Source organism: Corvus moneduloides, chromosome 6 (genome assembly GCF_009650955.1).
Source record: "Corvus moneduloides isolate bCorMon1 chromosome 6, bCorMon1.pri, whole genome shotgun sequence".
Lineage (NCBI taxonomy): Eukaryota > Metazoa > Chordata > Aves > Passeriformes > Corvidae > Corvus > Corvus moneduloides.
Genome location: NC_045481.1, coordinates 60,547,289 through 60,564,452, shown reverse-complemented (window position 1 = coordinate 60,564,452; position 17,164 = coordinate 60,547,289). Strand labels below are relative to the sequence as shown.

The 17,164-nt window shown below is 40.7% G+C and overlaps 1 protein-coding gene across 12 annotated transcripts in view; it reads left to right on the top strand.

The window, feature by feature from the left end:
- NAV2 (neuron navigator 2) overlaps positions 1 to 17,164 on the top strand; it is a 368,944-nt gene that overhangs the window by 266,709 nt on the left and 85,071 nt on the right. For all 12 annotated transcript variants that reach the window (XM_032110876.1, XM_032110880.1, XM_032110879.1 and 9 more), the window contains 3 exons: positions 2,396 to 2,508; positions 5,860 to 5,968; positions 7,745 to 8,140. In XM_032110876.1, the coding sequence (XP_031966767.1) occupies positions 2,396 to 2,508; positions 5,860 to 5,968; positions 7,745 to 8,140 (618 nt within the window). The remainder of the gene's footprint in view (positions 1 to 2,395; positions 2,509 to 5,859; positions 5,969 to 7,744; positions 8,141 to 17,164) is intronic.

Sequence of the window (17,164 nt, the reverse complement as noted above, 5' to 3'; positions counted from 1 at the left end):
TACCCTAGCCTCTTTAGTTTTTACTTGTGGAGATCCTGTTCATGATCTTTGGTCATCTTTCTTGCCCTGTCCCCTAGTTTTTTCAGCTCTACTGTACACATTTTTGCCTCGGATCTCTTGGCAGACATAGCATAAAAAGTGGTTGGTCACATTTTTTAATAAGAATGAATGTCAGTGGAATGAACCTGAAGGAGAGGGGTGCCAAAGGCCTGTGTAGGAATGCAGAATGGGAAGAGCAACCCTTGAGTCTTCTGGCCCCTTTGAGAATTCTCCCCTGTAGAGTAAAATGCCAGGGGACCTGGGAAGCAGAAATTTTTGGAGATGGGTTGTTTAGTTTATCAGATAACTACAGTGTCCTCTCATTGCTGGTATTGATCTTTGTCTGAACACAGATACCATCCTGTAAAGTGTAAAAGCAGATGCAATCCATACATTTTCTATAATCTAAACATACTGATAAACTCTACACAGTATTTATTTGACCTTTTACCAAAACCAGGAATGAAACTACCTGTTGGCAGCTGGAAAATTGAAAAACAGTGTTTACTTTTCAGCATTGGAGGGAAAAAAGGCCAAACTCTGTGATCATGTTAGCTTTAAAAGGAGAGAAAAGTCAGATCATAATGGTTTGCAAGGCACACATAACACATTATTATATTTACTATCCAGACATTATTTGAATCTGCAAAATGCACTTGTTAGTGCATTGCAGTAGAAGGCTCAGGTTTCTTCTGATGTCAGTTAAGGTTTGTTTAATCTGTATTTTTCAGCTGCCTGTAGACTTTTTGTTTGGGTTTGATGGGTTTTTTTTAAAGCAAAAGACATAAGAAATTATTCTGTGTTTTGTATAGTGTTGTCATGGGCAGAATGGGAGCTTCAGACAAAGTTTATTAGAGAAGCCCTCCCGTTGAGTCAGGAGGTGCAGAAAGGACCCCCTTGCTTTCTAAACTCCTTCTCAGAAAGGAGTCTGAATACAGCTGGATCCAGGCTTAACCCCAGACTTGGTCAATTTTGTTCATGTCTAAAAGATTATACAGGTGTAATTAAACTTCATGTAACTCAACTGTCCTGTAGGATTAAGGATGACAAACCGGATATATTTATATAAAAATAAGTGATTTATTTTGACAATGATTAGACTAAAAGTTCTCAATCAGAATTATTTACTACACAGTAAAGGCAGCTGTGATTACTAGTACAGTATAATGCACTATTTTTGAAGCAATATCAAAGGAATTATATTAAAGTTAGCAAAAGCAATTATTCAGTAGAGATTGATGTTACTCATCCATACCAATGGCCATGGGCAGATCCCTTTTGCTCACCCTGCAGGATGTCCCCACTCAAGGGAGGAGTCCCTGCACGCACTCCAAGGAGGGGTGTGTTAGAAGACCTTGCTGCTAAACAGTGGGATTGGGATTTTATAGGATAGAGTGTGAGTCATGTGTCTCCTGGCCAGCTGTGTCAGCTCAGCATCTTTACTTCTCAGTGGTATCACTGTTGGTTCCTTTATCAGGTACTTTACAGGTCTGCCACATCTTCACCTCTCTGTCAGGAGGCTGGGATTTGGGATTGATGGGTCAGGCTGGTTTCAGCATTATTCAACACCAAAAGCAGCAAGAGACCCCTTCTCCTTTCACCACAGACAGCTCTGTAAACAGGGCACTGTTCCAGTTGTTTCACCCCCACTCCAGGCAGAGCATCCTGCTACAAGAGTCAAATGAAATTAAGAGTATTGCAATAATAATTCCCCACTGTGTCTTCACTTTTTTACAGCACTTACCCTTGGGGCAGGAGAACTTCCAGCTGCTTGTTGGTGTGGCTCTATGAGCAAAACACAGCACAATTAGTAAAGTGGAATGATTCCCAATATCTTACTCAAATCTGACAGTAGATCTGTACATCACCTTTCATTACCTGGCAGCCGTAATACCAGGCAATAAATTGGAATTTGAAGTTGGTTTTGCCCAGTCATTTCTTTTAAAATACAAGTGATGTTGAAGGGAACCTAGCAGGAGTGTAACATGCCATCACATGCTACCTGCTTTATCTTTGTGCAATACAGACTTTATTGGAGAGGATCAGATTAGCCACAACAATTGATGTTATCGATAATTAAAATACATCTGGAAATCCAAGTGTCTTAAGACCCCGTCTGATGAGCTGTGAAGCCTATCTTCAACTATGAATTTTTTATTTTTTACAGCTGAGTGCTTGTTTCCATTTCTAGGATGTAATTCAACATGGGACTAATGAATTATGTAAAATCAGTCTGCTGGTCTGTTCTGGAGAGTGGGACAGAGTGGCTGATGGCAGGTGCACTCGCCTTGTTGTTGTACTTGAGATACTTTGGATGGAGAGTGGCTGCACATCTTTGTGTTGTTTTGCCTTCCAGATCTCAGACAGACAATGAAGGGAACGTGACAGCCGAGGCCAGCACAGGAGGGGTCAGCATGGATTCTGCTCTCTATGTCAAAACTGCCCAGCCTGCCCTCGAGGACCTCTCAGGTATGTCTTGCAGCATGACCCGTTACTGGCTGTGGTCTGGTTAAATGAGAACAGGCTAGAGAAAGTTGGTTTTATTCCTGATGCTTTAGTTCTTAATAACTGTATTTCTTTCAGCTCTTTTCACTGCAATGAAAACCAGGTGTTAATGATTGGAACTCTAGATGCTTAAGTTCAGCACAGTGGTGTGCTCCCCAAATTTCTTGAAATCATTAGGAATTCTGCCTACTTAATGTTTTTCTAGGAGACATGCAGCATTTTTTAGGATTAAACTATTATAAAGATCCTAAGAATTCCCAGGCATTTAATATTTTTTGTTTTCTTTTAAAAACTTTGTTTTGGAGCTTATGGAAGAGATTGTGTTCATTTCCTTGATGTTTTGGTTTGGAGGAATCTCAGTATCACTCACATGCATCTGATCAATTTGAGAAAAAGCCTTTGCAGCAATAAGGCACCACAATCCAACTACACTTTACTGTGTCCAGCACACAGAAGCTGAAACTGGTTGTAGCTAGAATATGAGCAGTCTAAATTAGAAAGTACCTCATATATTTATCTGGAATTCCTGCTACTGTAAGAAGTATATGCTAGTTAGCAAAAAAATTTAATAACAGTGATTTTCATCAACCATATTCTGTTAGAATCTATTAGATACTACTAATGTGATCTAAAATGTGTTTTTAAAGTCACAGTCTGATCTCCTCCTGTCCCCATTTCAGCAATATCTATGACTTTGCTTACTGTGTGCTATTGCAGGATACCTCATCTGTAGAATATCTCAGGTTTTTTCATCTACTTAGTCTTGGTGTCCCCCAGTTTCATGTGGGGTTTGAAACCAAATGCCCTCCTTGGAGAAGTGATGTGGCTAAAAGTGTCACAGTGAGATTAATTCCATACTGCATTGCACATTCTGTCAGTGCTGCCTTTTCACCTGTGTGCTGATGGCAAAGGTTAGAGGCAGAGTCACTGGTGAGGAAAAGGGCTGCAGGAATGCCTAAGTGAGCATATCTGTGTGTACAAGTTATATATAGGTGGATTAAGTACTTAAAAGGCAAATAAAAGGCACAAGGGATAAAATCCTTGAGAACATTTTTGGGCTTATATTTAAATATGAGAGTTCCAAGTAGGAAACAGTGTCCAGCTGCTTAAACTTTTCCAGCATTACCTCTTAATCATCATATTGTCTGGGCTGGATGTATTTCAGCCTGCAGACTGAGAAGTGTTTCTGGATCACAAAAGGTCTTCAGTTTTTAATGACAGATGTTATGTAAATACAAACTATTACTCAACTAGAATATGAAAGTTTTGGGATCCAAAGGCGGAAGACAGCTGACAGCCTCAAACAAGGGAGATGCAAACCCCAGCTGTGCACAGCCAGACCCGACAGCAGCATCCATAAAGGGGCCTTGGGGGAAACAGAACAATCTAAACAAAATAGTCCCTCAGCCCAAATGAATTAGAATAAATAAGGCACAGATATCTTCTCTCCCTGCATAGCAGCCATTGATGCTGTTAATTTAAAAGCACATATAAAACAAAAGAGAGCATAGGTAGGGGAAAATGGAAGCAGAATTGTTTAAGGATGCTGCCTGCTCATGAGGAGCTAAGTGATCTCAGAATTAAGCTCTAGGGGCTAACCATCCAATATCTGTCTATTAAGTATACTTAGAGTTTAAGCAGTGGAATGTCATTTAAGTGAGAATTTGGTATCAATTTAGGCAGAAGAGCGATCTCAGTAGAAACTAGTTTGTCTCCTGTGTGTTTTCCCAAGAAGTTACCTACCATTTGCCTTCACATCGATGAGAGAAATGATCTGTAAAAGAGCACTGTGACCTTTGTTAAGCTAAAGGCTTATAAATATTTTATGGTTTTTACTGCAAAAATTTGTAGATCCATGAGTATAGAAAATGTTATCTGTCCCAGAGACCCTCTGGCTAAAGTAATTCTTGTTAGGTGGATGTTTCCAGTCCAGCCAGACCGTAATTGTTTGACCCTCTGGCTTAAGTGAATTGTAACTCAGGGAGATGATTTCCCAGAGAGTAGAGACTGATTGAAAGAAAAATGCTAGCATGGGAACGAAGCACTTGGGTCAGTAGTTTGTACCACTGCTGCTTTGTAGGCAACAGTGTGTGAGTGGGTTTTTCTGTGCCACCAACCCGGCACCTTTTCGAAACATGAAATTTAAAGCAGAGACTGTAGAAAGTTCCAGCAACAGCTTTTTTATCTGGTTTTTCACACTTCTGGTGTGTGTAATATATAGATATCCATCTAAACTTGCAATTGTGTGGGTGACCAGCATCCTGGCAGTTCAAGAACACATCACTTCTACAGAGAAGGCTGATACAAAATGTGAAAAGTTTTACATTTACTGTAGTATTTTCTTTAGTAGTGAGTTGTAAACCCTTTAGAATGAAATTATTTCCTTCTGTGCCCAACAGAAGCTTTGTGACAGTTTTTTGGAGGTTTTCTGTTCCAGCTTTCAGCTTACAAAGAATACGCTGGCACTACTAGAAATTCACTTCTCTTCAGCCACTTAGAGGGTTTAACTCCATAAAGCTCAGCTGAGGTAGCAACCAAAGTGTTTCTGAATTGACAGCTGAGAGCATGTAAATAAATTATGCTGATGCACTAATTAAATTATTAATTTGGTAAAATGAAATTATGCTGAGGCAGTAGGAAGACTTCTTTTTGTGTACATAAACTCTACTTTAAAAGAGCAGGACATGAATGTGTTTTAGAACAAAGTGTTTAAAGAACAGGATTTCTAGATGCCATGAAAACTAAGTCACCCCCCAACTTTGTGTCATGTAGCATATTTTAGGAACAGTAACTGTGTTGTGATGTTGACAAGCAAAACCTCTTGTTATTTTACCTGAAACATCACTCAGCATGGAGCACCCCATCAACAGAGTTTAATTTATGGGAAGCTGTTACTGTAGAATGAGATCTGTGTGAAACAGGACAAAGAAGATGTAGTCAAAATACAGCATTGGAGAAATTGCCTGTGTCAGGTTAATGTTAATTATGTCAATACATGAGATGGAAAGGGTAGTATTAATGGAGTGTATATTCTAATGAGGTTGAAAGTTAACCAGAATTTAAACTGGGTCATGTGGGAAATGACAATACAGCAGCATCTCAAAGGCAGCCTGTGCAGTGAAGGTAACCCTGCAGAGCTCGTTTCAGTCCGGATGTGATGACAGCAGGTGCCTGCTGAGGGGAATGGAATCTCAATCCTAACCAGCTTAGAAAGTCAGTGAAAAAATGCATTAGAGTCAGATTCAGACATAGGTGACAGCTCAGTTCTGTGCTATTTCCTGCCTGGTCCTTACTCAGGGCTTATTTTCCCTGTAGGAGAGGATCCGGAGACTCGGCGGTTGCGAACGGTGAAGAACATCGCTGACCTTCGGCAGAACCTGGAGGAAACCATGTCCAGTTTACGGGGAACCCAGGTCACCCACAGGTGAGGGCACCACTGTGTTTATATGGAAATGGAAACCACTGTGCTCTTCCTTTACATCTCTTACACCTGGCTGGCTTGCATCCTTAGAAAAATGATTAACACTGACAATGGGAGATACTGATCTTGTCATTTTTGTCTTTAATGCACAGAATTTGAATAATGTTTGCTGGTTATTGAGATGTATGATGAGGAATTGATGGGATGGGTTGCGTATTGACTCAAAAGTCAAGAATAATCACTTCTTGTTAAATGTGTGAGGTGATGTTTGAATATAAGTTACAGTTTGAAATGTTTCTTCTTACTGTTGAGTAACTTCAGTGCATTGCACCTCTCTCCCCCTGTGTGTAATATTTTGTTTAAATAAGAGGTGAACTGTGCTTCACCCACATTATCAAGTGCATCACTTAAATTCCTGACCAAACTTTGGACAAACAAATTTTTCTAATATTTTTAGTCGTCCCCTGTATGCAACTGCTTTTTCTTTGTAAAGCAGCATTTGGAAATCTTCAGCAATATTTAAAATATGCTGTCAATAAACAAAGATTGCTACTACATTTAAACATTATGTGAGTTTGATCTTTTCAGTGTTGAACAGGATGTTAGGGAGAATAAGCTATTAAGACCCTAATGAGACTGGGGTCCTACCTAATGCTTGGGGCCTTACCTACCCCAGCCCTAAATGAGTTTATTGGGGGAGCACTTTGTGTTTTGGCGTTGTGTCTAAAACTGAAGCAGAGCTTGCAAAGATGAACTCCCAAAGCTATTTTTCTTTGCAAGTTTCAATTAATGGAAGAGGTCTTTATGGTTTAATTATTATAACCAGAGATACAAAGGTTTTTGCAGTTTACATGTAACATTATATTGAGAATGGTACAGTGCTGTTTATTTTTACTAATATCCACAGTAAATAAAAAAAAGTGGCACTTAATTGAGTAGGAAAGGAAAAGAGTTCATGTGGGTAAGAGAAGCTGCAGCTATGGATTAGCTGCAAATAAATTAGCTGCAACTCAGCTATGAGTATTCAGGGTGTAGTCTTGCAATCTGTATACATCACCTGAAAACTCATGGTGTAGTCCCATTTTTAGGGTTCCACATATAAATGTTACCAATATTTTTAAATATATACATAACTCACGAGTTATGAGTTATATGAGTAATTTATTGTTTTTTTCTGGGTTTGGGTTTGAACAAAGCAATTCATAGTTCATTATTGGTTTGTTAATACGCAAAATATATTTTGACAAAAAATTTTTTTTGGTCCTTCTTCTTACTTTTTTTCATTTAATCCTCTCCATGGTGTAGAAATAGCTTCCATCTTGGTGCTGGAAACATCTCCAGAGTTAGAATTTTCATGAATGCAGACAATAAAAGGAAATATCTCAGAAAAATAGTACTTCAGCAGGTTTTCCTTTCGTCAGCTTATTATCCCACTCCCTCACCTAGACTGGCAAAGCCACAGTGTAATGCAGTTATATGTGCTTGAAGATGAGAAAGTTACGCTTTGATACTGTGGATAATCCATTAAAAAGTTCCTGCTTAAGTCTTCTCATGTGTGTATAGAGCACCTGGTGGCCTGGGTGCAAGAGTCTCTGGGAATATGGGGGAGGACCTGAAAAATGAAAAGAAAGGATCTCCCCAAGTGTTACAGCAGTAAATTGCTATTGCTGTTCTGTACAATCTGTAACTTGGTGAGCGTTCAGGGCCTCGGAAGCACCTGAAATCTCACAGCATTCCATGTAAGAGCCCCATTTGATGCAGTGCATCTCTCCTTTCAAGCACATTGGAGACCACGTTTGACACCAACGTCACCACCGAGATCAGCGGCCGCAGCATCCTCAGCCTGACGGGCCGGCCGACGCCGCTGTCCTGGCGACTGGGCCAGTCCAGCCCCCGGCTGCAGGCCGGTGACGCGCCCTCCATGGGGAACGGGTACCCTCCCCGCGGGAACGCCAGCCGCTTCATCAGCGCCGAGCCGGGCGCCGGGCGCTACCTGTACTCGGCGCCGCTGCGGCGGCAGCTGGCCACGCGCGGCAGCAGCGTCTGCCACGTGGACATCGCCGACAAGGCCGGAGACGACATCGACCTCGAGGGCATCGCCATGGACGCCACCGGCTACATGAGCGACGGCGACGTGCTGGGCAAGAACATCAGGGCTGACGACATCACCAGCGGGTGAGTTAATGCCTCACTCACGTGATCCTTCCGTGCTGTTTGTGGCGCTGTGTTTCCACGGTTACTTGGGGAAATGAAAAAAGCCAACACCAAAGATGTTCTGCTCATTTTAATAAGCCTTTGGAGAGACAGCGCATCATCACAGAGGGATTTTAACAAAACTGAAGTTTTAAGTGCATGTTAAGAAAATATCCCTAGATAGGAAGAGATCCTTGCACGTGATGAAACGTTTTCCTGAGTCAAGGCTCATTGTGGCTGCAACATTCATTCGTGCCCAGCAGATGGAGGGAGTGAGGCACGTGCTGTACTTGGCTGAACTCTTCTGAGGTCTGAGGCAAAACTGTGAGGGGCCAGCTCACTGGAAGGAAATGAGTTTGCCTCTCTGTGTTAGGTAAAACTTCTTGTTCATGCTACAGAAGGTGTAAAGAACAAGTCAGTGTGCAGAAATATGAAGTGATAGACAATTATTAGCAAGGTTTTACATCAGCATTTTATCTCTCCCTTGAATGGAAAAGCATTTGTTTTTTGCTCCAAAGTCAGTATTCAATTCGTCTATTTGCAGTTCCTGCTATAAACCAGTCATTTTTACTTAGCTCAAGTACATTAGCAGTGGATTGATGTTAAAACTGAAAACTGATCTTTGAGAATTAAATGGTGCACTTTTTTTTTTTCTCTTTCTTTCTTTCTTTGTGGCAGCCCTCTCTGGCCATCTTGCATCCCTTGCTTTCTTGTAATTTTTTTTATTAGTGACATTTCTAGTGGTGTTGGCTTTTTTGGAAGATGTAGTGTCTCTTACTGGAATCCAGCTGCTGCTTTGTCATTAACTTAACCAGTGAAGTTACACCATCTGGAAATCTCCATTAATTCTGTCCGTTATGAATATTTGGATATTTTCACACTTTTTGAAAAGTCAGACACTTTCTTTTTAATGCTTCATTAGGGAAGCCTATAGTAAAGTAGCTGATGCAAAAACCAGTATAAAATTCTGTTTCAGATAAAACACCAGTAGCTGTTGCTGCATTAATAATGCATCAAATCACTAAAGTGCCTTGTGTTTGCCTCAATAAATCAACTTACACCTGGATTTTATAATGTTTATTGTAGTAACAGTTACTGCTTTTCCTCTGGACTATGAATTCTATTCAAATTTGTGGCTGTAGTTTTAGTCTGGAAGTGAGGAAAGTAAATTCTAAGTAGCACCATGGTTTCCATAAAACACCTTGAGTGGTAGTTGAGAACTATCCCTGGCAGAACTGTGTCAGCTCAGGCTTCTGCTTCTCATAGAGGAGCCCCAGTCTTTGCAGATCTTTACTTAGTGTATGAAATTCAGATTCCAGGTTGAGGAAAAGGAAAGAATAGAAAAGCTGTCGAATATATGAATAATATTGCCAGAGAAATCTGTGCCTTCACTCATCTCTGTGTATCATTTTGTTTTCTGTGTCTGGTCATCCTGCAATGTAAAAAATGGGGTCTCCATAGTCTGAAAGTACAAGAGTGGTGTTTAGATTCCGGGTAATGAAATGGTGTTGCCACTTGGTGCCCCTGTCACCAAAGCAGTGAGTTATATACCAAGAAGGATTAACATAGCAGAAGAGTCATATACTCCACCCCACCTAACTCCTGGCCTTGAGTGTTGGGAGATCTTTAACTCAGTATCTGACTCCTTTTTTCCACTAGTTTTTAAAAGAGTCAGGTACTTTTCTGTTTTTACTCATGTAACAGCCAGATACTGATGAATGAGATCTCAATTTAAGGTCCTTAGGACAAGAAGTGTGTACAAATATCTTTTTCTTTTCCACATCTTTTGCTTTTAGCTACAAAAGTCTGTTTTCTTAAATAGTGTGAGTTGGTTTATCGATTTATATAGCACCGTTGGAGTCATTGACTAAGTTCCAAGGACTGAATTGGTGTTGTAGGTCAGTCCATTGCTGGAGAGATCCAGCTCCATTTCCAGGTTGTGGACAGGGTTTGGAGATGGGCAGTTTGGGGGTCCTCTCCTTGCTGTACCGCTGAGCAATTGGAGGGAACATTGCTGCAAGCAGCTTCACAACATTGGGGTTGCAATCTGTGCAGGGTAATCATGTGAGTGGATTCCCTGAGAAGGGAATATTGCAGTATTAAATTGCAATAACAGCATTCCAATATTAATGGAGAAGGATAAAAAAATAAGGGTGACACCTTTGGTGACACCTAATGACACTGGGTTGCCATCTCCAGTGTGAACAGATGTTTGGCAGCCTGTTCCATAAGTTGTTACGTTCCCCAATGTCTGTTTAGTTCAAATAGTACAAAAAGAGGATGGCACTGTGTTTTTGTGGGAGAGGAATAATAAACTGCTTAGAAATCAGAGAGGTTGCTTGTAAAGAAAGCCTCCATGTGACTTGCTGCAGAACAAATCACCAAGATCAATGGGAGGGCAAACAGGCTCAACATTTCCAGAAGCTGAGCTGCACTATGTGGAGAGCAGCACAAGAGGGTATTTAGAGCATGAATAGCTCTTTATTAGCTGGTATGTGTTTCACTTTGTCATTTTTCAGAATTGCTACAATCCTGGAGTCTGAAAACCTTGAATCTGTGTTTTCATTGGCAAAGTGATAGGGAAGGAAGCCAAAATATTTGTTACAGCCAAAATATATCCAATAGCCAAGAAAAACTAGTTTAGCCCTGTGATCCTGGTGCTTTCTCTGAAACACACTGGGTCATGGGAAGTTTCGTTTGGCCTCCCCTAATGAGTCTGCTCAAGCAGAGCTCTGGCAGACACTGGGATTGCTTTCTTAGGCTTAGCAAGAGTATCTTTGCCAAAGGGACAGAGAGCAGCTCTTAAACTAAGCAAGTTTCCAGGGGGTGGATCAAAGGTAAGAAGTTGCCTTATTGCAAGGTCTAAAACATAACCCAGTGATGAAGCAACAGGGGTAGGATTTGTGTGAGGTGGGGAGTGAGCCCTCAGCCCACTCACTTTGGTGACTGGCTGAGCTGAAGGCTCAGAGCCTCGTTGGAAAGTGGCACCTCAGAGCCCAGAGTTGTTTTACCTTTCTACCCCAAAGATTGTCCCAGGTGGGCATGTTAATTCTCATGGATTTTTGTGTTTGTTCAGAAGGTTTTTGTCCACTTCAGTCTCTTTCTGGCTACTACCACACGTTCCTACCCTTTTTTTGTCTCCTTAGCCCCAGTTCTCTCTAATGAGATGTGGAGTTAATTTCCTTTTTATCTCTTACTGGAATGCAGCAACAGGGCTGTTGGTCAAAAAAAAGTGCCTTTTGTAATTATTTTCATTTAATTAATCCTCTGTCCCTGTTTCATTACCTTAAGTGTGTGGCTTTCTGTGCAGAATTAACAGCGTGGATACACTGATTAGTACTGGTCACAAGTTTTCTCAGGAAGTGGCTTTGGGTCTGCAAACACACCTTTGTCAAAATCATTTTTTGCCGAAGCATGGCTGTTCCAGCTGTGTTCCAACACTGGTCAAGGGCACTGTGCTAAAATTCTCCTTGCCGCCACCTCTCATAGGTGCAGTGGTTATTGTTGGGGGGATACATTTTACCATTTTATTAACTTGCCCATATTTGATGATTTGTTGGTGATATATTCCCATTCCACATGTCTGTTTAAACAACCTCTTAATGTGTTTGCATGCACAGTCCTCATGGGGTTATGATTCCTTCTTGTTTATTCACACCTTTATGCTCCCTGGGGATCTTTCTACTAGCACTGGAAGCAGTTGAATTTGGAACGTGGAGGAAGCATGCTAAAAGGGAGAACAGGCCACTTTCCCCAGGACTGGGGATTCAGGCTTTGCTCCTGCTTCTGCTCAGGTCTCAAACTCACCCAAGAAGCACTGTGCCCTTCATGGACCAAAACCATCATTGAAATAGAGTTCTGAAGTAGGCTCACGAATTACATCTGTTGGGAGGCAAAATAGAGCTGAAATTGAGGACTGATTTCACTGAATGTTGAAGTGTTGTTGGTATTTGTAGGATTCTGGCAGCTCCGTTTCTTGGTTTTGTGCTATTTACTGGTCAGACAGTGACGCATTTTCTTCAGATGTCAGGGTCATAGGTGGTGTAACAGACCTTCACTAGGGCCGAGGTTTCACAGGAGGAGGAGGAGGAGGACTCTGCAGTTTGCTAATGAGAATTTGTTATTGGTAACAGTAGGCAAGAGAAACTCGTTCTTTCTAAGCTGTGTGCAGCAGGAGTGGTTGCTGCTCCAGGTAACTCATGACTGGCTGGAAATCAGGAGTGGCTGAGCCCATCCTGGGCTGAGTGAGCACGTGTGTGCCCTGTGCATGGATTCAATGCTCTGTCTATAGGCTTTTCTGACCTATTTCTTTCCATAGTTGTTCCCACTCTGTTTTTTTCTGTACGCTCTGAGTTACAGTGTATTAGTCATTTACTGGACACTGCTCTTTAAATGATACGGTTTTAGTGATAAGGTTTCATCTAAATACAGTGGATGGGTGAAACTGCATTCCTTTTATGGCTCTAGCACTTCAACATGACTAAGGCTAACTAGGAGGTTTATTTTATTTTTCTTCTGTGTGTGAGCAGAGTGTTTATTTGAACTGTCTTTTGTCTTGCTATGGCAGAATACTTCTACATTTGATCTTTTCAACATTGCAGAATGGTATCTATATATGGTAAATGGAAAATTAACACAAATAATGAAGGGGTTGGGCAAGCAAGTCAAACGTTTGACTTTCATGAAAAGGGATAAGGAAACATTGACTTCTGCCTTTGTATCAAACAAGGTTGAAACTAAATTTGGATTTAAAGTCATAGACACTAGTCTTGGTGCTGTAAGAATGAAAAGAAAAAAATCTGGCAGTGTTTAAATAAAGACAGCATTCTTATTCCAAGAACTGTACTTACAGTTCTTTGCAGGAGACATGAGTAGGATATTGCACAAGCATTTTCAATACTATTAATTTCATATATTGTTTTAAATATTCTTAAATACTGCATTCACTTCAGGAGTAGTTCTTGTGTCAGCTTCATCAGTAAGACAGTGTTTTATCATTTGATATCTGACAATAAGTTCTTGTGTCAGCTTCATCAATAAGACAGTGTTTTATCAAGTGATATCTCAGATAACACGCTCTCATAGAACCTTTCTTGCAGTGTATGATTCAGCATAGGAAGACAATGTAGGCCTATGAGTTACAACCTTAGACATCAGCTTTTTTTTCAGTATAATGGTAAAGTACCCATGTTAGGTTATATGCAGTGTTAATCAATAAAATGAATGCAATAGTTGTGGTGTTTGGTATTTTTGGTTACTTCTACACACTTGACCTATTGCTAACAGTTACCAAAATACCATTTAATAGTTATCCCATTTGGGGCTTTTTTCTGTAATAAACACCTCAGCAGTGTTTGAACTGCTGCATCAGTGCCAACAGGTTGTTGTTATTTGAATGAAGGGACAGTTTATAAAGGACAAAATAGGGACCCAGTCCGGGGCTAGCCAGTAGAGGGAGATGCAGCCATTCACACTGTGTCGATGTGGATCATCTGCAGGAAAAGAGTGGGCATGAGGAAATAATCCACAGTCGCTGTGGAGTTACTCTTCCTCTGCTGCTGATGCTGCTGAGAAGCTCCTTAATCCTGTTTGGTCACAGGTCATTCCTCTCCTGAACAGAATTGAAAAGGATGATAAAAAATGGATCACTTATTCTATAGCTTAGTTCTATGATTTTCATTGAAATGGACTCTGAGAAAGAATTTAGGCATTGAAATCAAGATTGGCATGAGCAGAGCCCCACTGAACAACTGCCTGATTCTGGTGGGCCTTTAGCTGGCTTCAGGCCAGCACCAGGTGGTGGTGGTGCTTGGTGGGTGTGAGTGTCGCCCTCTTTCCAGTAATGAGTTTCCACCCGTGTTTCCTTGGGGTCCAGAGTGACATTTGCACACCTGAAAGGACTGACCTCTCAGCTGTTTTCCAGTCTGACTCCAGCCCAGTCTGTCTTGGCTGACAAGATTTAAAAAAGAGTTTTAAAAGCAATGGTGGAGCCAGCCTCCTCCTTGACGTGAAGGTGAATTTGAGGTTAAGGTGCCCTTGGCTGACAGATGGACTGAGTGTTGGAAAGAGGATCATACACTGGAGACTCTCCTCTGGAACAGGAATGGGTGCAGCCATGTGAGAGGCACTTTCTTTCAGTCTAATATTCTTTTATATATTGACAGCTTCTCTTTGACTGCCAATATCTAAAACTGCTCATTCCACAGGAAACCAGTTTCTTCAAAAGTTCGGTCAGAAGTTGTTGTTCTGGATGTGGGGACGTGTAGGAGCAGCAGGCTACACTGTCATTGGAATTCCTTGCCTGCAGGCTGCTTGAAGCTGAGAAGACAGAAAAAAATTTAGCCTCAAACAGCAGTGCCCGAAAATTGTTATCTGATGGCTTCTGAACGACTTATGTGCCAGGCAGCTTTAATACATCTACAGATAGAAAAGTATTGATTTCACAGAAGCCACTTATTTCTGCAGATTTCTCTTTTTTTTTTTCCCCTATGGAAAAAGGTCTGAGCATTAAGTAGTTAATGGGGTGAACTTGTTTTGCTTCTAGACTGGTTTGAACAGTGTGAATAAGCAGCATCATTCATGCTATTAGTGATTTACACATGAGAGGTTTCTCTAAATAAACTGTGAAACTTATATACACTCAGTAAGTTTTGCATAATCTCATTTTTCCTGTCTTACCTGTTAGTGGAACAGGTATCTCCTCCTTTCTAGCAGTGATAAGGATTTTTGAGTCCGCAAGTCATTTGTTCAGGTTTTACTCCATGTTTGGGTTAAGCATCTGCAAAACAATTTGTAGTTCATTCATTAGTTTGTTAATTGTAAGTAGTTACTGATTATTAGTAAAAGCCTATTAATTCATAAATTATAGACTACCTTAAATATAAATTAAATTTTATGAATTGAGCAATAGGTTTGCACTTCTATGAACCTGAACTGTAACATTTGGTCTAATATTAGGGATTTGGGCATTGTATTAGGAGTCCCTACCTGAAAGCTCAGGACCTAATCCTGTTCCTGAATGTTCTTGTTGAAATTCACAGGGATCAATAATGGAATTTAAACCAGCCACAGGCTTGTAGACAGAGTCAGTGTTCAACCTTTTGGTTAGAGACATCAGGTACTGATCAAATACTGATTCAAGTCAGGCAGGAAGAGTGATTGGAAAGACTTTGGGGGATATAAACATGGGAAAAGCCCGTATGGTCTGATGCCAGTGTTGTGATGAAAAATACAGATCAAATTCATACCAAACTGAGAAATTTGGAGTTGTCATCATCCAGCTGTTAGGGTAGCATTTCTTTTTAAGTCAGATTTAGGACATACTCATAGTTTCAATAACAGGATGGTTTTGATCCCATTCAGCATATTTCAGAAACACCACTGGGGAATTCTCTGCTGTGGGTTTTTAGCAACTGGCAAAGCTAGAGTTGTTCTTTGATACTCAAAGCTCGTTAAGCCTCTTGATCTCGTTTAACTGACTGTAATGACGAGACAGATGAAGCCTAGTGAAAATAGAGATTTAAAGGAAAGCATTAAGGATAACAGTGTTACTGCCACATCAATAAGAGAACACTTCACGTGTCAAAGCAGATGTTGATACATGAAATAATTCCCCCAAGCTTTTTCTGCTTTAAGTTTCAAGCTCTCGGGTTGCTGGGCAAGTCCTCTGCCCAGGAGACACCTGGGCAGCTATTTCCACACCAACCTGTAATCCAAAGCACCAAGAGGAAGGCAGAAGCACCTGAGCTGCCAGAGTCAGGTCCCAAGCTGCTCTCCTGCTTGTGGGATTGGGATTATGGAGCTACAGGATCTTGAGCAGGTCAGGGTAGGCTTGCCCGGTCTGTTCTGTGTTGCTGATGTACCTGCTGCTCCTTCACTTCCTAATCCTTAAGTAAAGAATACTTTTCCCTTGGCTATCTATTTTCAAACTAGGAAAATTCATATTAATGCATTAAGGAGTGAAATGAATATATATGAAGTGGTAGAGTTGTCAGACCATGAAAGTTAGCATGCTGCTGGCTGGCTGTATCCATCAGTAAGTAGGGAGTGCAGACAGAAGTCAAGTGATTCAGACCACTGGATTTTGCTGATCCCTGGCATAACCCATTCCTGTTTCCTCAGTGTGCCTTTCAGGAAAGGGGAATAAATCACTTCAGCATCAGAAATACCCTAAAAATATTACACTTGGAAGGGCTTGTTACAGCACTCAAAATTTCAGAGGCACAGAAAAGGTGTATTTGGCTAAAGAAAAGAGAAGCTTATAGGTCCAGGTTGTCCAAAGCAAATTACTTTACGCCTGTAATGCACAGCAGGCAGCCACTTTCTAATAGGAAAAAAGTGTCACCTAGAAAGGGGGCTAGCAGTCCTAATTGTGTGTTAGAAACGCATAATACTGCTGTTGTTTAATCTAAGTCTTTTCATATTGGCAGAAGTTTGTTAAATTTTATTTTTCCTTGCTGATGAAGAGCGAAACTGTAACAATGAGTATTTGTACATTAATTCCTGGAAAGATTAGAAAATCCTTTTAACCAACATCATTACTGTTTCACTGTCCATTCATTAAACATTATTATATTCAGCTTCGTTAAAGGCACTCATTCCCCTCTGGCTGTTGGTACCATTCATAAAGCGTCTGTGAGATTAAATTTTTTGTACAATTTACCTATCTCTGTTAGTCAGAGTCTGGATACTATGCTTTTCCCCAGATCATATATTTAAACTTCTTCTTCTTTGGGGGCAGATAAAAAATACTTCTAAGTCCTGTTTGTTTTGCACTGAATGTGCTTGCAGAATTCTTAGCAGTCATGAAGCTAGGAAGGCTTTTAGTGCAGATTTGTCGTGGTTTTTAATGTGCAAAGTCAGATAAATTACACTTAAACCTAGTACATTTGTTTGGACTGCAATGTGCCATTGTAGAGGAGAGGCCAATATTTATTGGGTTCTGTATTGTGTGGATGTGATAGGACAATAAATTCCAATAACTTTGAGTACTGTTACAGTTATATG